This window comes from Littorina saxatilis, linkage group LG13 (genome assembly GCF_037325665.1).
Source record: "Littorina saxatilis isolate snail1 linkage group LG13, US_GU_Lsax_2.0, whole genome shotgun sequence".
Lineage (NCBI taxonomy): Eukaryota > Metazoa > Mollusca > Gastropoda > Littorinimorpha > Littorinidae > Littorina > Littorina saxatilis.
In genome coordinates, this window is record NC_090257.1 from 20,289,921 (window position 1) to 20,311,684 (window position 21,764).

The window sequence follows — 21,764 nt, forward strand, 5'->3', positions numbered from 1 at the left end:
AGGGGCTTTATCCGTCCATATAAAGTTCAATGAATGAATGATTGAATTAATGATGAATTAATTAATCACTGAATCTGGCGAGTCAAGTAGGGGAAAGGCTCCTAATATGGACCACTTTTTGTTTCATGCTGATAACTAGCTTGTTTTCTTGCAAAGAAGTTTCATTTTGTGTTTGGTAGTCCTTCTCTCTTAGGTTAACCGTTAGGCCTAATTAGAGTGAAATAGCTTTGATAGACATTCAGCAAAAATTAAATACAGAAAAAAAATCACAAATGGTCCATATATGGACCAGTCAAGAGGCCTCCACTAATCATTTTAAAAAGCCCCCTATACTTCAAAATAACATGATACAACTTAATATGTAAGTCAGATTAATTAAAATATGCTTTAGATTTGTCTGTTTCGGGTTGATGAGAGCATTATTTGAAGCACTGTGACACCAGGAAACTCTAGTAACGAAGCTTATCCAAAACAGAGGGGAAATAAGCGAAATTATCAACTGACGAAAAGAAGACTATTTGATATATATCCAGTCAGTTGCTCAGTCTCCCCCAGCTCCTCTCCCCCACATCTCCCTCTCATACAGACACACACGGGTGTTTGGTGTAGAGCCACAGGTGCATGAAATTGGAACTGAGATTCTAACTGCAGAAACCGTCCATGGCTGTCCGTTCAATTGTTGCTCGTCCTGCTCTTGTAAACAAGACATTTCTCTGACTCAGACATAGATGACCTTTCACAGTTTTATCGGCCGTTACGCAAACCGGCCGCCAGCAATAACTAACTTGACTCGTCAGGGCGGTGAGTCAGAATAAGTTGGACGCCCGGCGATTTACGGCCAGTGACATAATAATCAGTTTGATCCAAAACTTTCCGACTGTTGATCAAAACACGATAGAAATAAGGGTGTGTGCTAAATGACCGTTTGACATATGTGAAGAACGCACATTCAAAATAGTTACTAAATTTTATTTATTAGACTACACTTCAGCAATCCAACATTTTTATCAACCATTTCCGGCAGCGTGCCAGTTGAGACTTTGTACGAAACCATAACAACAATGGCGGCGATGTGATGTGGATTGTCCGGACCCTGCCCTTATATTGAAGATTTTAGCCTGCAGTTTGTGTGGACGAGCTGCTAACAATCATGACGTTGGTATCTGTGGTTAGCAGGTTTATCCGGCTGTACGTTCTCAGCACGGAAATGATGATACTCGTCGCATTTATTTTTCTGTTGTACAACTTTATACCGTACATCCCTTTGTGGAAGTTCATGCGAAGTGCCCGTGTTAAAATGCAGGTGAAACTCAGCGGACAAAATGGAACGGTTCCCAACGGTAAAAAAATTGGCGTAGAAAAGACTATAGATAGTGTGTTTGAAGACAAAGAAAGGGCGTCGTGGGAATTGAAAGGTGAAAATGTGGGTGTGTTCGCGATCCAGGGGAGGCGACCGCATATGGAGGATCGATTCAATGTGGTTTCTGATTTGGAAAACACCGGGACTTCGATCTACGGCATGTTCGATGGCCATGGAGGAGAGGTTAGAAAAACTAATGACACTATTTATGTCTAGTTTGTTCACTGAATGAGTTTCTGTTTCAGTGGAAGTTACAATTACATTTACAAATGGTCGTTTTTGGGGGTTAACTTAATCTTTGCGGGAGTGTCACAAGGAGTACTAATGAATTACATCAGACATCGATCTCCGTCACACCTAGTTAGGTAGACACAATTTGTTCTGTCAGAGTGGCGTTGTATTTATGACATAACCCAGGCTGGCAACAAAGCAACTGACGTCACAGAGAGCTCCTTTGTTTCTGTGGTTTACAATCAATCAGTTCCAGAACCCTAGGAGTAGCACTACAGCTGGATTGATCAATATGACACTGGTGTTTGGAGAAATCAGAGTTTTCTGAAGGGATTACCTCATCTGAAATGTTCACACACACACACACACACACACACACACATACATGTATGAACACTCTCTTTTGACTATTCCAAACTCTCTCTCTCTCTCTCTCTCTCTCTCTCTCTCTCTCTCTCTCTCTCTCTCTCTCAGAAAAGAGACAGTCTGTGCGTGTGCTTGTGCAAGAGGGGTTGGTTGAGTGTGATTGTCGGTATATCTTTGTACATGTATATATATAATTATATTGTAACTCCCTTTGTCTGAAGGGCTTTTAAAGCTGATGACAATAAATCCTCAAAGCGTCTCTCTCTGTGTCTCTGTCTCTCTCTCTCAACTGTGTCAATGACCGAAGACTTAGGCCTGAGAACATCATTGGGTAGATGTAGATGCACGCAGTGTAAGAAAATGTCTTTGTTGTTGTGTGCAGTTTGCAGCAGAGTTTGTGGAGAAGACGCTGGTGAAGAGCCTGATGGTGCGACTACTGCAGGCAGAAAATGGCCACACGGTGGACAGCGCTGGACGCATGTTGACCGACCAAGTGTTGGAGGTGGACAGACAGCTACTTCAGATTGCAAGGTCAACAATGCCTGTAGAAATTTCAGGTGAGTCTTTACTACTTTTGTGATGATTGCAGTTTTAAAGGTGGTCGTCTACATTTTTGCTTTTTTTCAGTAATCTTATGGTTAGATTTCGCTAAAAAGATATGTCAGATGATGAATGAACCATGGGGAAAAAAGTTATAGAAAAAAAATATATGTAAAAAAAGATTTTATTTTTGGGTAGCGTGTCTCAAGCTTCCAATATTTTGTTTTCTGTTTTCTTAGAACATGTGCTTTGCCTAAAAATACTGACCAATCAAATTCATGTCACTATGCTTATAGCCACGCCCAAAAAAGTGCAGCAACAGTTTGACACTGGAGCGCTGTCCACGCTTTTTTTTAAACGCACGAAATGCACGGGATTTGAGAGGGGTTTTGCGCTTGGCATTTTCCAAATAAGGATATCGTACTATGAGTACTACGCTGGAATACTACAATGAATTTTCAAACGGCTACACTGGCTTCGTCTTTCCTGATCGAAAGGGGGTGTATTGTTGATAATTGTAGATAATAGACTCTGCATTTTAATGGTCAAATGGCGATTTCGGTATAAAAATGTAGACAAGGACCTTTAATGGTTCAGCGAGTAAAACAGAAATTTATTATCAGAATAGACAAACTCCGGAAATAACTCTGTCGGGTTTGTATAGATTGTGAAAGAGTTAATACTCTTGCTTTTAGTGAGGCAAGCTTTCCACAGGTGCTCCTTGTCCATGTGTTTCAGACACACCCCTGGCTAGTAATCGACTTACCCCCCCGCGGGTTAGGGGGAAGAATTTACCCGATTCTCCCCGGCATGTCGTAAGAGGCGACTAACGGATTCTGTTTCTCCTTTTACCCTTGTTAAGTGTTTCTTGTATAGAATATAGTCAATGTTTGTACAGATTTTAGTCAAGCAGTATGTAAGAAATGTTAAGTCCTTTGTACTGGAAACTTGCATTCTCCTAGTAAGGTAATATATTGTACTACGCTGCAAGCCCCTGGAGCAAATTTTTGATTAGTGCTTTTGTGAACAAGAAACAATTGACAAGTGGCTCTGTCCCCTCTCCCCCCTTTCCCCGTCGCGATATAACCTTCGTGGTTGAAAACGACGTTAAACACCAAATGAACAAATAGTAATCGACTTGCCTATAATTTGTACAAAGATAATTAATTTGGTTGGTTTGACTGAATAAAAGCAAGAGTATTCATTGTTTCACGATCCATACAAACCTCCAAACATGGTCCATTAGGGGGGTGGGGGGTACGTTTTTTGACCTTGGTGGTAGGTTGGTCATACTTATAATGTTTTTGTTGTATCCAGATTATAAATCATCCTTTTTTATTTTATTTGTTAAAACAATTCTGAGCAGAGCATTTATTGAAGTATTTTGGCAACTGCATATGCTTTGGTTTATATTATTGAGTTTGAAGTTCATGTGTGTTTTGATGTAATTGCTGACAGGAACAACATCCTTGGTAGCCATGGTCCGCAATTCTACACTGACCGTGGCCAACACGGGCGACTCTAGAGGTGTCATCTGTGATAAATACGGCAAGATGATCCCTCTGTCCTTCGACCACAAACCACATCAGGTATGTTTGCAGTTTGAAATTAATTTTATTTGCTTTAACTCATTCGAGGCGCAGCTAAATTTCCCCTGTGTTCCCTGCCAACGCGCGATTTAGAGCCATTTTGAAAAAAATATTAAAAATCAACAACACAAGATAACCTTACATACCTTATGTTTTTGCAAAGTTTGAAACTTACTCTTTTAGAAAATATATGAAACATTTGAAAGTACATACCTTTTGTTGTCTTCATATCCACGCAAAATATCCAATTTGAAGCAAAACAAAAAAACTTTCTACGTCATGGGTTCATCATACACAATGTCATGATCGACACTTGCATTGCCCGAATCATCACCCAAATGATCGTCCATTGGCACAAAATCGTCACCAGAATCTAAAATATCATCTCCACTATCATCATCACTGAGGTCAAGATCAGAACCGTACTGAATAACACGTTCTAGCACTCTTTTCAAGTTACTACGTCTCAGCAGAACGATCCGCCATCTTGGAAAAGTCAAAACACGTGGGTCGCACACCGTCAACAAAATTTTTATTAATCCCAACAATTTAAGGGAAGGAACTGTTTACAGTGAATGGTACCACTGTAGACAGATAGAAGTTCATTGCAGGGGTTGTTTCCCTTGGTCAGCAGGACCGTTTACACCGTTAAAAATTCGTGATATCCGTCGGAACTCAAGTGCCGGCACGCAGCCAACGCTAAACACAGATGTCGGAATTCCAGTTCCGACGCGCCTCGAATGAGTTAAGGTACGTTCCTCAGGCTTACATCCTCATCCCCTGGAGCCGCATATTTCAGAGAAAACCTGATTAGAAGAGTTTGATTAGAATCTGTGTGCTTTGGTACAGTGTCCTAAAATAATGACATTTCCAACCAGGAGAGAGGCCTCCTGATACCCTCCAAAAAATCTCAAAATCAAAACAGGATAGTTCACCTTTGCACCTGACAAAGCATTAGGGAAATGCGTGTTTGTGTACATCTCTGTTTCTGCCTCTGTCGTGAACAGTGGAACCCCCTTCTAAGACTCCCGATTTAATCAATCAATCAATATGAGGCTTATATCGCGCGTATTCCGTGGGTACAGTTCTAAGCGCAGGGATTTATTTTTGAGTCACTTGAGAAAAAGTGACTCTATGTAATCGGTCAGTGTTAGTCTGTCCGGCCGGCCGGCCGTCCGTAGACACCACCTTAACGTTGGACTTTTCTCGGAAACTATCAAAGCGATCGGGCTCATATTTTGTTTAGTCGTGACCTCCAATGACCTCTACACTTTAACGATGGTTTCGTTGACCTTTGACCTTTTTCAAGGTCACAGGTCAGCGTCAAAGGAAAAATTAGACATTTTATATCTTTGACAAAGTTTATCGGATGTGATTGAAACTTTGTAGGATTATTCTTTACATCAAAGTATTTACATCTGTAGCCTTTTACGAACGTTATCAGAAAAACAAGGGAGATAACTAGCCTTTTCTGTTCGGCAACACACAACTTAACGTTGGGCTTTTCTCGGAAACTATAAAAGTGACCGGGCTCAAATTTTATGTGAACGTGACTCATTGTGTTGTGAATAGCAATTTCTTCCTGTCCATCTGATGCCTCATATAATATTCAGAACTGCGAAAGTGACTCGATCGAGCGTTTGCTCTTCTTGTTTTATTTTAATTTTATGCAATTTATATCGCGCACATATTCAAGGCGCAGGGATTTATTTATGCCGTGTGAGATGGAATTATTTTACACAATACATCACGCATTCACATCGGCCAGCAGATCGCAGCCATTTCGGCGCATATCCTACTTTTCAAGTCACACGGGTATTTTGGTGGAAATTTTTATCTATGCCTATACAATTTTGCCAGGAAAGACCCTTTTGTCAATCGTGGGATCTTTAACGTGCACACCCCAATGTAGTGTACAACGAAGGGACCTCGGTTTTTCGTCTCATCCGAAAGACTAGCACTTGAACCCTCCACCCTAGGTTAGGAAAGGGGGAAGAAAATTGCTAACGCCCTGACCCAGGGTCGAACTCGCAACCTCTCGCTTCCGAGCGCAAGTGCGTTACCACTCGGCCACCCAGTCCACTTAAGACACTCTCCCTTGTAAGACCCTGTTTTCTGAGACTCTCTGTTCATAGCCTCTGTACATTTACCACTGTTTTAAGACTCGCTCCTTTTTAAGACCTGATTTTCTCAGATTTATTGGGGTCTTAAGAGGACAGTTCAACTGTAATACAATAATCACTCCATATTCTTTCTGGGACAGATAAAAGAGAGACTGCGCATTCAGCAGGCTGGTGGCTTCATCAGCTTCAACGGAGTATGGAGGGTGGGTGGGGTGCTGGCCACTTCACGCGCCATGGGTGACCTACCCCTCAAGGACAAACACTTCCTCATCGCCGACCCTGACATTTTGACTTTTGACCTTGACGAGCTCGATCCCAAGTTCATGATTCTGGCCACCGATGGATTGTGGGATTACTTCAGCAACGAAGAGGCGGTGGAGTTTGTGTCAGAGCGATTGTCGGAGCCTCACTTTGGGGCGAAGAGCCTGGTACTTCAGGCGTACTATCGTGGCTCCCTGGACAATATCACCGTCATGGTGGTCGATTTTCACAACAACCGGACTAGTCAGTACAACAAGAAAAGTCGGTAGTGATTGTTTTTGTGTGGGAAGAAAGAAGGGTCTGGGGATGGGAGGGTATAGTGATTGTTTTTGTGTGAAGAGTAAGAGGGGGTGGGGGATGGGAGGGATGGTGGGGAAAGGGCCGTTAAGGTTTTTGTGAGGGGTGCTTTTGTTTGGTGCAAATGTGGGTTTTCACTTTTTTTTGTCTCCACACTGTGTCATTTTTCTAGTCTTACACAGCTGCAGTTTTGTCTGTTTTGCTTACTGAGAGTGACTTAAATTGTGACTGTTTTTAACCTGTGCATACTGTACAACTTATTCTGCTCCTTTTAGATCATACTTTTGCAGTGACTAACTTGCTTAGTTTTAAATGTTTGATTTTCCCGAGATTTTAGAGCTGTTAGGGTACATAAGTTTCTTATCTCTTTTTTTAGGGTACATAATTTTTTTCTCGTTTTTTTCTCTTCTCCTTTTCTTTTTTTCCCATACCATTTTTTTTTTTAAATTTTTTTTTTTTAATATTTACAAATCAAATTTTCTACTTAATATTTGAAACTCAAAAATTACAAACACTGATCCCCGACAAGTTGTCTTTCTAAAAATACTAACACACATTTTCCCAATTAATATTACGTGATTTACAAAATTTCTCATCTTTTTACAACAACTTGTGTCTTGATAACTTTTCATACCTGATTAATTCATTGGCACTATAGAATGTTCTGAAGAGACATTTGTACCTGTGAAGATTGCACTTAAGGAAGTTTTCTTCAGTTAAAGCTGACCTTAAATGAAGCAGTGTTGTTCCCAGACACAGAAGACACTTAAGGTTAGTTGCACCTGGATTCAAAATATATATCGGTCAAAACAGTTGGACATTTGACAGTGGTGGCGCTAGTATTTGTTCAAACCGGTACACAAACTTTTATGATGCAAACAGTCCAGAAAAAAACGGTAGGCTGGTCATTGGAACCAGTAAGAGTCCAACTCAGAGTACTGGTTTTGTGAAAATTTGTTTTTTTACCAGCGAAAAAAAACGGTAGTTCTAAAAAATCAGCCCATAGGTCATACCGGCAGCCAATTTTGTTCCGGTATTTTCTGATTTCAACCGATAAAATACCGGCAATAACCGGTTAACGCCATTACTGATTTGATCGGCCTGGGGTCAGAACAATGCGTCGGATCAAAAAAGTATGTGTCAGTGACTGAAGACGGGCGCCTGGGAACAACATGGATGAAGCATGCTTGCATAAGTTTCGACTGATTCATTCTCAAACGGTAAGGCAGAAAGGACGAGATTGCTTTTACTGTAAACACCCGGGAGAAAATTCGCCTGCGGCACTTTCTTCACGCTGCCATCGCGCCGATGAAAATAAGATGCTATTACTGGCGAGGAGAAAGAAACCCAGCCAGTGTACGGGTGCTATTTGCCAGGCAAACGATGTTCCCTTCAAACCTCAGAAGTACTTAAATGTAATCTGGGAAGTTGGTAAGAACGTATACCTTTGCTTTGCCCTTTTTTTTTTTTAATTTAAAAAAAAATAAAAAAATTTAATGTTCAAAATACTAATGTCCCGTTTTTCACATGTTCATGCCTTTTAGATGGTTCATGTAGAGCTGAGAATATATATATCAATATATATGATGGAACTTAAGTGTGTATAGCGTAAAAACTGTTTGATGTACAGATTGATGCTTTATATATTGTTGGCATGAGATTCTGATATCATATTCTGTACTTTTTTGTCATTCCTCGTTACAGATATGAGATAAAAACAGTCCGGGTTTTAAACGTTTCTGCATAAAATGTGTTGTTATTGGTTATGTTGACATCACTTTTGGGGTGAGTTTTTGACCAATCTAATAATGGGTTATTCTCCAAAGCTGTGTACCATTTTGTGACATGCATTTTCGGTCCTTTAACTCATTGTCTCCCAGGTACGGATATATCCGTACCCACTTATATGGTTCTATCTGACCTGGTATGGATATATATATCCGTACACACAGTCACTTCAGTCGCTTCCTGTAACGTCGATCTAACGCTTGCATCCTAGCGTGTTGATACACAGTTTCTACACAGTTACTACTATTCTGAGTGACCTGCTGCTGCAGAGCTGGTCTCGGCTAAAAAAAATACCTTGGTCAACATAGGTGGGGTAGAAAGTGTTAAATGATTATAACGTATATTAAATGGCAACAAGAATATATTCTCTTTACTTTTTTCAGTAATAATCCAGTTAGATAAAGATTCAGACATGCAACAAAAAACATTGTATATATTTTTGTCTTCTAGAACTATTTTTATAATTGTTAGTGTTCAAATCCATGTCACAACCTTTGGTTACCATGTTAGGAAGTTAACATACTTTAAAATTAACCCTTGTAATTTACTGAACGTATACAAACAAAATGTGCAAGTATTTCTAATTCTTTATCTGCAGGCCAATGATATATGTGGAACCGGTTCTTATTAATGAAATCTATTTGTATGATTAAGATGTTTAAAGGCATACTAACGCACTCCCGTGTTTACAAAGTGTAGTTTGCCCACAATCGATGTCAAACGCACCATAAGACCATATAATGACGATATGTCACCATGCGCGGACCATAATACATGCATTACAGCTTGTTCTAGCCTCTGAAAAAGTGAGGATGTCAACAAAGCCGCGGTGTTAGCTCCCTTGCATCAACGTTACATGTGTTGCCAAATCTATAAATAGGACCATCTAGATCAAAATAAAAATTCAAATATCTCAACATTTAAGGGCTCCTAGACCACAATATTTTGCAGGGAACTTAATTTAGTCTGTCTCCAGCTCTGGGTAAAGCAATTAGCGTGTATATTCATCAGCTTTCTATGCCTTTAAGTCAAGTAAAGAAATGTGAACTTCGTAACATGGTACACTGAGCTCTGGAGAATAACCCATGTGTATATTTGTCATTGTGTGTGGCTGTCTGTCTTTCTCTGTGTCACTGTGGTCAGCGCTATACAAAACAGTCATTTCTGAATGAATTCTCTCCACATTTTGTGTGTATGCTGATGACACTCATAGTCAGGTTGTGGTAACATGTAAATCATATGTTAAGCGGAAATAGCAGATATCTACCACACATAGCAGATATGTGTCACTGTGGTCAGCGCTATACAAAACAGTCATTTCTGAATGAATTCTCTCCACATTTTGTGTGTATGCTGATGACACTCATAGTCAGGTTGTGGTAACATGTAAATCATATGTTAAGCGGAAATAGCAGATATCTACCACGAAAGATTTCAATTGATTCTCGATCAAAATGTATTCTTTTGTTGCATTTGTCCCTTTATCGTACAGCAGGTTCTGTGGTGTAACAGTCTACTACTCAGACTTCCATCGAAGCAGCCCGGGTTCGATTCCCAGTCTGTCGTTTGTCTTCTTTTTGTGTATAATTAAGAAATTGTAATTGTGTCTTAACGGGAGATGTTTTACCCTCTTGCATCTTCGTGTGTAAAATGGGTAGGGGTAGGTATTTGGTTGTACATGTACTGTATCTTAGGAGCCAGGCGAAAGCGGGTGTGAGTCCTGTTAGTTGAATATGTATGTGATAGGAGCAGTCTTTGTTATTAGAGCTGAATCTTTTTATGATGTTTTTCATTATTGTAATTCTTTCACCAATATTTTTGTCCCATGTATTTTACCTTCTGTTTTCGTTTTCATTGTTCTTAGCTTTTAAATTTAAAACAAAAATAAATGTATGTTTTTGTTTTGATATACTTTTTTTTTTTAGTATTTTAAGAACCATGGTAGTGGTACTATTGTTTTTTAGGTGGTTTTTTTAACATTGAAGGAATAAAACTGATTTTAATAGGCTTCTGTGGCACTGGGCAATTTTAAAGCCGTGGTACTTTTATTTCCAGAACTGGTTTGATACCTTCATTTTATAAGAGAATGAACAAAAGAGAAACTCAGTATATTTTATCTGTTTCAAAGACAAGATTCCTATTTGAGATATTTGCCATTTTGAAGTTATTTGAAGTGAAGGCAGTTCATGTCTTTGTAATTGTTGTTGTTGGTTAATTTCAGAAATGTTGAACGTTTTTAGAGGATGTCTTGACATCAAATATGATACCCCCATTCCACACATCCGTTCTAACTTCCGTTCCCAGCCGTCCTGAGGACGGTTGCCACTACGATCAGACGCTGTGCAAACGGACGTTTTTGGTATTTTCGCGCAGCGTCTGATCGTAGTGGCAGCCGTCCTCAGGACGGCTTGGAACGGAAGCTAGAACAGATGTGTGAAATGGGGGAGCGCTATTGCTGTGGTAGCCGCTCACTTCAAATGCGTTAGCGTTGCGTTACCATTGCGTTAAGTTCCATTAACGATCCATGAGTTCCGTTACCGATGTGTTAAGGTTCCATTACCGTTCGTTTGGAACGGGCGGGGAATGGCTAAAATGTTGAACATGCAGCCCGAACTCACCCGTCCCAACCACTCCTACCGTTCAAAGGAGTTCCGTTAACGCCCATTGGCGTTCCATTAAGGTCCCCTCCCGATCCCTCCCATTCTTGTGCCGTTCCTTGGTCGATACAGGAACGGGACCTAGAACGGATGTGTGGAATGGGGGTATTACAGTGTGGTGTGCCATGATTGTTGTGTGTTTCTAAGTCACCAAAGTGACGTGCAGAGAGATGAAGTTGAGATACAATGGAACCCCTTTTTAAGACCTCAAAAAATGTCAGAAATTCAGGTCTTAAAAAAGAGGGAATCTGAAAATGGAGGTCAATTTACGGAAGTTATGAACAGAAATGTTAAAAAAAAAAGTGGAGGGGGGGGCTTAAATTGAAGGGTCTTAGAAAGAGGGTTTCACTGTTTTTGGATTCCTTTCACTGCTGCATATGAGCATGTTCTGCTATTTTTTTGTGTAGGTGCAATTCATTATTGACGTTTATTTTAAGAATGAAAAAACAAAAATGATAAGATTATGGATTACGTATAATTGAAAAAGCGAAACATTCACTGGGACCTTTTTCTTTTAATCTTTACAGTGGATGAACAAGATACAGAGGAATCTGCTTGTTAAAGGACCTCCTAAAGTCTTCAACAGGAGGGAGTCTTCAAATGCAGAAGTTATGATCATAAAATCAAAAAGCAAATCCCATTAAAAGGGGGCAAAGTCTTTAATTGGGGGTCTTAAGTAACCATAGCGTTATGGGGGCCCGGGTAGCTCAGGTGGTAGAGCACTGGACTTGTGATCGAGAGGTCGCTGGTTCGAATCCGGGCCGGGACGGACACGGGTCAACTTTATGTGCAGACCCAGAGACGGTATCCATCTCCCACCCCCGTGTCACCACAATGGCACGTTAAAGATCTTGGTCATTCTACCATAAGTGCAGATTGCTGATACCACCTAAACACGCAAACATCAAGAAGCCGTGAGGGCGTAAAACTCGAATCGTATAAACCAATTCATGTCCAATATAGGCAATTAAGACCTGACGGACAATAAGCCCCTTAAAATTTACTTCTTTTTTTACCACAGTGTTAACACGGGGTATAACATGGATATCGTCTCCGAGACATCTTAACTTGCGTTCCTGGCAAAAATCGAAATAGTGACCAGGGCTGAGATGCACAAAGCCAAATGGGTGTTGCGCAGCTGCGATGTCCGATTGGTTGATATTGACATTTGTTGCGATTGCAGACCCCAGTCTGACGACTCGGAGGCAGATTTTTTTTTTAATTGTAGGAATGACGCAACAAACATGACATTTTTGCTGTGTTGTATGGTTATTTTTCACTCTCTTTCCAAGATTTGGATTGTGTGCCTGTCTTTTTCTTTTTCTTTAATGAAATATGAAGGAAGTAAGAGCACTGTAAAAGTGAAATACTTCATCTGTGAGTGTGACAGTGCCTTTGACTTTATTCTGGATTGTGAAATTGCAAATGTGTGTCATTTGTAAACGGTTAGAAGAATGTATGTCTGTGAGTGTGATATGTGTTGGAATAATTCTTGCACCCATACAGAAGAATGCGTGTCTGCGAGTGTGATATGTGTTGGAATAATTCCTGCACCCATACAGTCGAAGAATGCATGTCTGTGATGTGTTGGAATAATTCTTGCACCCATACAGAAGAATGTATGTCTGTGAGTGTGATATGTGTTGGAATAACAGTCTTGCACCCATACCCAATTAAACATTGCTTGCACATCTTTACACATCCAACATGTACACACCAGACCAAAACACTCATCCTACACAAACAAGCCTAATTTCTCTCTCGACTCACACACACACACAAACATCTTGTATTATATATCCACCCAAATACTAATAGCTCTCTTGCACAAACACATATCCGTCCGTACCTTAACAGCTCAAACACATACACAAACAGCACACACACACACACACGTACGTCCATGCTTCAGCACACTCACACATGTCCTTGATTCAACACATACAGTGCGATACACACCTCCTTAATTCATACACAAAAAAATACGACGGTGGCCTTGCCCCTGCGAAACGCAGAGGTTTAGTTTAATCATGTAGTAATAACGTCAGTGTGTTGGAATTACAAACCTTTATAACACAAACAATCCCATAGTCCGTCAAGTACAGGTGGCTAGCATGGACAGTGACTGGTAGTGGATATGGTCCCTAAAGAATTAAAAAAAAAAATTAAAAAAAAGCAGCAACCAAACCACTGCCATTTATTTTCAAACAAAATATAGCATCAAGTCTTATCACCCTAAATCTAGTCTGACATACAGAAATCTGCACCTACAAAGAGAAACAAAATGTGCAAAAATGATACCCCAAAAACAATGCCCCTCTAAGCAGAAAGACTGTTCAGGCAAATCCCTTGCTTTAGCAGACCAGTATTAGTAGCGGGGGGAAAAAACCCAAAGAAACCAACCAATGCTCCGACTTGCACGCACAAGAGTTTCTCGCTATACACATCCCAACAAAAAAACGGCATGGCACCGACATGACATGTCTCTGTGATTGACACTCAGGATGCTAGGATGGCATTCAATAAATGGCAGTGGCCGGGATGTCATGACTGTCACTTGTACAACTTTCCACTGCCAATACTCTGCAAGTACTAAAACTGTATAAACTGTACAATCATTATAACACTTTGCCAAAAGTTGGTGGTGGGAAAAAAGCTGGAGAAAATGTGCATGCAACGAAAAGCCTTACAGACAATTGTCGTGATGATCTTTCTTTCTTTATTTGGTGTTTAACGTCGTTTTCAACCACGAAGGTTATATCGCGACGGGGAGATGGGATAGAGCCACTTGTCAATTGTTTCTTGTTCACAAAAGCACTAATCAAAAATTTGCTCCAGGGGCTTGCAACGTAGTACAATGTATTACCTTACTGGGAGAATGCAAGTTTCCAGTACAAAGGACTTAACATTTCTTACATACTGCTTGACTAAAATCTTTACAAACATTGACTATATTCTATACAAGAAACACTTAACAAGGGTAAAAAGAGAAACAGAATCCGTTAGTCGCCTCTTACGACATGCTGGGGAGCATCAGGTAAATTCTTCCCCCTAACCCGCGGGGGGTAGCAGCTCGGATGTTGCAGCAATAAACATGAGTTACAATGGGCCATGACGTATGTAACACCTTTAAGAGCAATGAAAATAATGCAACGTAGGAAGCAATTATTGTAAGCGTCGCAGCTTGAATACCACCATGAACAATGCCACAAATACAACCACCAAGATGCATATTTTCCGTTTTTGATCTCGTTGACAACAAGCAGAGAAAGACAAAGTGGAATTGTGTCAGAATGCTATGACTTACTTTACCCTCTGATAATGAAAACTGCTTAGTATAAACAACAGGAAAAAAGCCTTTAACATTTCGATGTAGACAAGTTCACATGGAACATGTCTTTTCTTCACTTACAAAAAACAACAGCTTATCAATTCCATGAAGGTCATTTAATCACATGCACTGGAATAAGACCGCTTGGAAAGAGAGGCAAGAATAAGATAGGATTGAAGCAATGAACAGTAATTCTGTGATGAAGAAACATGCAAGCCGCAAAAGAAGCTCGAGAATCCTGGAAACGATCATGAGCGGTGATTTCGACAGCATGGCAGCTTGTGGTAACATTTATAAATTTAATTTGCGGAACAAATATAAGTCTTTTCACAATGAAGGCTTTGTGACTTCCATTTTCCCCACTAATTTGACAGAACTGGCCTCAAAGTACCTGCCCATCAACCCACACATGTGAACGGCAAAAGCAAGTATACTGCAGAAGCATTGAAAATGCAACAGCTCTTTTACAAAATGCCTGCACACACATGAAAAAATGGGGGACAAAAAAAAGTAATGACCATCTTAGGAACATGGGCAGTGCGAGAGATATCCTCTTACTAAAACAATATTTATATAATAACCGAACAAAAAAATCAAATCGGACAGTGCCGCCCAAAACTGTGACAAGGGAAAGAACCCAACTGAAGCGACTGCTAGACAAATTGCTAGTTCTAATACAAGAGAGTTGGAATGGCATAACATGAAACCTAAATCTACTTAAAGAAAGAACAAAGAACAAATGAAAAGAGGAAGACAACAAAAAGAAGAAGATCATAAATAACATGTCTGGGATGAAAAAACCCATGAAAAATGTAGAGTAGAAGCATACAGACAAAACTACCAGACCTGAATACATGTGTTTGTTTTAGAACATTCGTTCTTCACATGAGTTGAGAAAGAGAAAACAGACAAGGCAGATCGAAAAGAAGAGAAAATTAAAAAAAAGAAGGGGAAAGGATAAGTTATAAATACTGACGGGGAAGATGGGAAGACCACAGTTATTTTACAAACTATTTTCACGACAAAGAAAGTGGACGTGTGTACATTTTCCGTGATATGTCTTGACGTTAAGAGGGTATACAAGGCAACAACCATTAGTGCATTAGAGAAAAGGGACAAAATGTGTATCTTCTGGTCAAGAACTATTCTTCACAAACAGATCTTTGTTTTACCCTTCCACTAAAATAACAAATCATCTGGCACTTTTTATGTCCAGTGTTTCGTTTTCCTCTAAGGCCTAAAAAAAAAATAGGTGTGGTTACGGTAACCCGACCTACCCTATTTTTAGGGGCCGATCCTATAACTTTTTATTACATTTGTCAAAAAACAAAACAAAAACAAAAAACCGAGTGCAAAAAACGCAATGAAAGCGAACGCGCCCGAGTCGCACACTTATTTCCCTGTCAAGTAGGTTTGATTTGTACACATTAGAAAAAAAAGTTTAAAAAAACAAAAAGTGATTGCCTACCTACCTACCCTATTTTTTTTTGGCTATGTTACCGTAACCACACCTATTTTTTTTTTTGCCTAAGGCTAATGACAAAATCAGTTTGTACAAAAAATTCAACCAGGTGCAGAATGTCCATTACCAATGTTCTAAAATCAAGTTAACAGCGTTCTTTCACAATGGTGCATTTGATGTGCAAATACACACCTGATAAACCATCAAGAATCCTTCATTTATTCCATGTCCCTCTGCCTTGATGGAAATAGCATTCTCAGTGAAATGAAATGAAGAGTGGGAAGGATAACAGAACACAGTCCTTCCCCTGTGAATGATACCGCTCACCTTTTTGGATCTGGGCATGCTTCTACATGGGATCTGGCCATCTAACACCACAAATCAACATTGTGGGTGCTTTACCTGTGCAGAGCGGACTCTTTATGATGACTTCATTTCTGCGTCATACACAAATCAACTTTCTGGGTGCTTTACCTGTGCAGAGCGGACTTTTTATGATGACTTCATTTCTGCGTCATTCTACAAAATTATTGCATCCAAAATTCCTCCTTTGCACAAAAAGAAGTCAGGATCATAGGAGCTTGTATCCAACCGCCGGTCGATCATTATTTACTTCTGCATGCTTACTCTTACTACTACTATTCACTACAAGGTATGTATACAAGTGAATAGTAGTAGTAAGGTTCTTTCTTTCTTTCTTTATTTGGTGTTTAACGTCGTTTTCAACCATTCAAGGTTATATAAGCGACGGGGAAAGGGGGGAGATGGGATAGGGGAAAGAGGGGAGATGGGATAGAGCCACTTGTTAATTGTTTCTTGTTCACAAAAGCACTAATCAAAAAATTGCTCCAGGGGCTTGCAACGTAGTACAATATATGACCTTACTGGGAGAATGCAAGTTTCCAGTACAAAGGACTTAACATTTCTTACATACTGCTTGACTAAAATCTTTACAAACATTGACTATATTCTATACAAGAAACACTTAACAAGGGTAAAAGGAGAAACAGAACCGTTAGTCGCCTCTTACGACATGCTGGGTAGCATCGGGTAAATTCTTTCTCGTCCCAACCAATATGGGACTCCCCCTAACCCGCGGGGGGTTAGTAGTAAGGTACAGTAAGGTACAGTAAGGATGAAGGAGTAAATAATGATGGACCGGCGCTTTGATAAAAGCTCCTGTGATCAGGATGTTGATTGTTGGTGTTAGTCCAAGTGGAGGGATGGCCTTACAGCAAGTAAACACCTGGGACGTCGATCTGCGATAGCGAGTCCACTCCTTTACACAGGACGGATTGTGCCTTCAAAAGAAAGCAGTCCTTAGTACAGTGGAATCCCCCTTTTAAGACGCCATAATTCAAGACTCGCCAAAGATCTTGCTTTCTCCAATTTTCTGTTCACATTTACTTCTGTAAATATAGCTCCATTCTGGGACTCCCTCCTGTGAAAGATCTACATTTACTCTGATTTGAGGAGGTCTTTAACACTTTCTACCCCACCTATGTTGACCAAGTGTTTTTTTTAGCCGAGACCAGCTGTGCTGCAGCAGGTCACTCAGAATTAAAGTAACTGTGTAGAAACTGTGTATCAACACGCTGGAATGCAGGCGTTAGATCGACGTTATAGGAAACGATTGAAGCTATCAGTCTGAGCGGATATATCCGTACCTGGTCAGATAGTCATATGAGTGGGTACGGATATATCCATACCTGGGATACGAGACAATGGGTTAAAGGGGGGTTCAACGGAACTGCTGAGACAATAAAAGGTTGTAACTGTGCACACAGTGATCAACACTTGTACTATCAGTGTTACTTTTAGAAATATTTGTTGTTTCCACTAACAAGAGATTATCATGAGTTAGGTGGTGAGGATACAGCAAGCTCGTTAATTTTTTGCATTCATTTTTTCTTTTATGTACACAACATAGAAATATATGTAGATCACTTTGCATATATATATATATATAGAGAGAGAGGTTTCTGACTATGCACATCTTGAAATACATACATGTACAGTACAATTCGTGCCCAACTGTACAACTTGTTTATCATAATCTTCGTTTCCAATATATACATGTTTAATATAAATCTGTAATCTTGTTTTTCAATCAACTCTGTAAATGAAACAATTTCATTACAGCAATATAAGTGTGAAATTTCTGTTCAACATTGGCATTGCAAGGGCAGTCCTGCAAAAAGATTTGTGTCGCAGACACAAGAATGCAATTAACGCGCACACCAGAAACAATCCTGTGAACATGCATTTCGTGCATGTGCCACATACCACCCACACACACACACACACCCCAGCCAAAAAATGTCTATGTTCAAAACATTCTCTACACAGGAACTTAACACACAAGATGTAGACCACACATTCAAACATCACATCAATCCTACAGCCCTTAGAACAAGCGCTCCTTTGCACGGTCAGGAAAGGCAAGAACCTATACGTACAGGGGAAGCCACTCCTGTTTGTAAGAACGTCCATCTTACACAGCTGGAGACGTGGCACAGTGGTTAGAGCGCTTCACTCTAAAGCTGAAGGTCCTGGGTTCGATCCCCACTCGGGGAGAATACAAAATATCCGATTTTTCCAAGCGCTCTCCAGTCCACCCAGCTGGAAATGGGTACCTGACCCTATTCAGGGCCTGGGAAGACAAAGGCAGCGAGGAAGAGGAGATGGGCACGGCCTCATAAAGCTGGCCCCAGAGTAGCTGAGAGCTCTAACATCTCACTCCCTTACCACCAAATACGGTTATGGGACTACCTTCACTTTTTTACCTTGACCAACTTCTTCTGGAAAACGCCCCCCAAAAATCTATTTCCATTTCTTGCCCGCAGAAAGGAGATAACAAGCCATGCAGGAACATGAGGCATTGGACATTTTTGCGAATGTTACAATGCTATCATCAAAAAAACAAAAAAAGAGGGAAAAGATGACTTGCAACAAGAGGGCATTTATATAAACACAAACATAAAATATGTATTGAAATGTTTTCATAAGATTGACCATAAACTTGGAGAAGTGTACACAGTAAACTGAAAATACGGCTTGGCACATGAACACCGAATCTGCGAAAAAGTTTGGCCTATAAATTCTGTTCCATATTCTTTCAAATAATTTTTGCAACTTGGCCAAGTAGTAGGATTTGGCATGGAGGCATTACAAAACAGGAAAACGAGGGGGCAAAAACATCAGTCTAATCAATACAGAACATGAAAGTTCCTTGACAACAAATTCCGGAAGAAAAAAAGCCACATGAAAATAAACTTAGAAAGCATGAGAAGCAGAGAGAGAAAATAAGAACGCTCAGAACACGGAAGCTGCCATTTGTTACAACTTGGCTTTCCTGGAAAACAGGGCACACTGCATTACATTGGCTCAGTGTTCGTGGGGACACCCTTAACACTAACAGGGCACACTGCATTACATTGGCTCAGTGTTCGTGGGGACACCCTTAACACTAACAGGGCACACTGCATTACATTGGCTCAGTGTTCGTGGGGACACCCTTAACACTAACAGGCACAAAAACACACACACTTGTTCAGGATTGGATCATTTGGATAATGTGAGGGGGAGGGGGGGCGGGGTGAGGGTAGAAGGGAACAGGTGGTGGGACGTGTCGGAATTCAACTTCTAAGGCTTATAATGAATCCCAGGCACTAGAAAAGGAAAAGCAACTCAACAGGATAAAGCCTTGGAAAGACCGAATCCATCGGAACACACACAAAAAGGGGAAAAAAAGATCATAGCAAATTAGACATTAACTTGTAAACAAAAATAGTACATAGTAACAAATGTCTGGCCAAATATTTAGTTTTTAACACACTGGATTGGAGAGAGAAGCTGAGGTCTGAAATACCTGAACCACAAATACTGCACAGCGGGCTACAGCATACCTCATCCTTTCACATTCCTAAATCACTGCTCCAAACCATACAGATCATAGTACAGTGGTACCTGTGATGCGAGGTCTACACCAAAATATAGTGTAATATAGGGACGCTTTTAACTTGTCCCTTTCTTTCTTTCTTTATTTGGTGTTTAACGTCGTTTTCAACCACGAAGGTTATATCGCGACGGGGAAAGGGGGGGGAGATGGGATTGAACCACTTGTCAATTGTTTCTTGTTCACAAAAGCACTAATCAAAAAATTGCTCCAGGGGCTTGCAACGTAGTACAATATATTACCGTACTGGGAGAATGCAAGTTTCCAGTACAAAGGACTTAACATTTCTTATATACTGCTTGACTAAAATCTTTACAAACATTGACTATATTCTATACAAGAAACACTTAACAAGGGTAAAAGAAGAAAAAGAATCCGTTAGTCGCCTCTTGCTGGGGAGCAACGGGTAAATTCTTCCCCCTAACCCGCGGGGGGTGGAAGAAGTCTTAAAATGGGGGTAAATTCTTCCCCCTAACCCGCGGGGGGTCACTTGTCCCTAGGGTGTCCTTACATGGCAGGTCCCACTGTACAACATTGGCTGGTTTTTTCTTCAAAGCTAACCATGCAATAACATAGATCTGTTATACTCCACACAGCAACCTTTCAACCAGGCAACAACTCGTGTCTAAGAACTGCTTGCATGCATTTCTTTGTGAGGATAATAATTTATCTTCATTCTACTGAACCTCGAACAACTCTTCTTGCCCATGCACTGAAGGCAACATATGTCTTCAGAAACTGTAACTTGCTTCCAATTTCACGCACAACCGCAAACGTACACGAAGAGCCTGTTAACCCACAGTCACAGCATTCGAAACACAAGTTAAACCTTCGTCAAGCGCTCTAACAATGACAAAATAGTATTACATGTACACTGGTACTCAAAACAAAACCTTCAACAACAACATAAAAATAACAAATACAGCTGTAATCAAATTTTCATTTAGCCACAGTGTTACATAACTTTTAAACTCAGACCACATTTTTGCACGATAATAAAGTTCATGTAAACATTTCCACAGTTTGCTCAGAAGCCACTCTGTGTTAGCCTCTTTCTTCCAGGTAACAACTTGGGGGAGAGAGGTTTGTCTTTTTTTATTGGGGGGGGGGGGGGGGGGGGGCTGGGGGCCTATAAAATATATATCTGTACTGCAGGAGGAATGTTGATTGGGCTGTAGTGCTGTAATCAGACAGCTGGTTCCTGCTATCACTGATTCTTTCTGTATATCGCAGTATGTAGTCACTTTTATATATATCACATATCCCTACAACGGCAGACGCTTCAGCATGTCTCAAGCGCGGCATTCTCAAGTGGACATAGTATAATTCTCGGCAATCAAACACACTCAAATGCAATTTCACACACACACACACAGGTTCTGCCGACTTGGTAATGTATCACACAAGTGACAGATTTATACACTCACACTCTCTAATGTACATCCACAAACCCCTTCCCCCCAAAACACTCAACCAGTGCATGCCTTGGTTCAACATCGCCCCACATCCCAGGGGTTTTCACAATAAAAACCCACTCCAACATCTGTACATAACAAAGCCAGGGAAGCTGCGTTTTCCCCAACAATACGCAGTCCTTCCTGTCATCAACTTGTTTAGGGGGAAACACACGTTCCTTCAGCGTCGTCCAACTTCTCTCTGTCTCTGTAATGACTCTAATGTCCTCAAACTTTCCTGAAAGCTCTGTCTCCATGGTTGCTTCAGCACGTCTGTGGAAGAGAAGAATAGAGTTTTATGAGATGTAACTTGTGTTAATACGCTCTACTTCAACCAGCAAACCAAC

The 21,764-nt window shown here is 40.4% G+C and overlaps 2 protein-coding genes across 9 annotated transcripts in view; one reads left to right on the top strand and one right to left on the bottom strand.

The window, feature by feature from the left end:
* Nucleotides 1-1,058: 1,058 nt before the first annotated feature.
* On the top strand, nt 1,059-13,387 carry LOC138983851 (protein phosphatase 1L-like). Its single transcript, XM_070357192.1, has 4 exons — nt 1,059-1,543; nt 2,340-2,514; nt 3,956-4,086; nt 6,350-13,387. The coding sequence occupies exons 1-4, from the start codon at nt 1,151-1,153 to the stop codon at nt 6,737-6,739; spliced, it is 1,089 nt and encodes a 362-aa protein (XP_070213293.1). The 5' UTR covers nt 1,059-1,150; the 3' UTR covers nt 6,740-13,387.
* The window catches only part of LOC138983845 (serine/threonine-protein kinase 24-like), a 48,314-nt gene continuing 39,753 nt past the window's right edge, over nt 13,204-21,764 (bottom strand). For 6 of the 8 annotated variants that reach the window (XR_011461280.1, XR_011461279.1, XR_011461278.1 and 3 more), the window contains 2 exons: nt 16,071-21,690; nt 13,204-15,773 (listed from right to left, as the gene is read on the bottom strand). The gene's annotated coding sequence lies outside the window, so the exon portion shown is untranslated. Of the gene's footprint in view, nt 21,691-21,764 lie in introns of all 8 variants that reach the window. The other 2 variants (XR_011461275.1, XM_070357186.1) reach the window with 2 other exon arrangements.

Excerpts from the sequence above, each read along its gene's own strand:
- LOC138983851 (XM_070357192.1), top strand. The coding sequence starts at position 1,151 with ATGACGTTGGTATCTGTGGTTAGCAGGTTTATCCGGCTGTACGTTCTC. Across the intron at positions 2,515-3,955 it reads AATGCCTGTAGAAATTTCAG|GAACAACATCCTTGGTAGCC; the intron begins GTGAGTCTTTAC and ends AATTGCTGACAG. Across the intron at positions 4,087-6,349 it reads TCGACCACAAACCACATCAG|ATAAAAGAGAGACTGCGCAT; the intron begins GTATGTTTGCAG and ends TTTCTGGGACAG.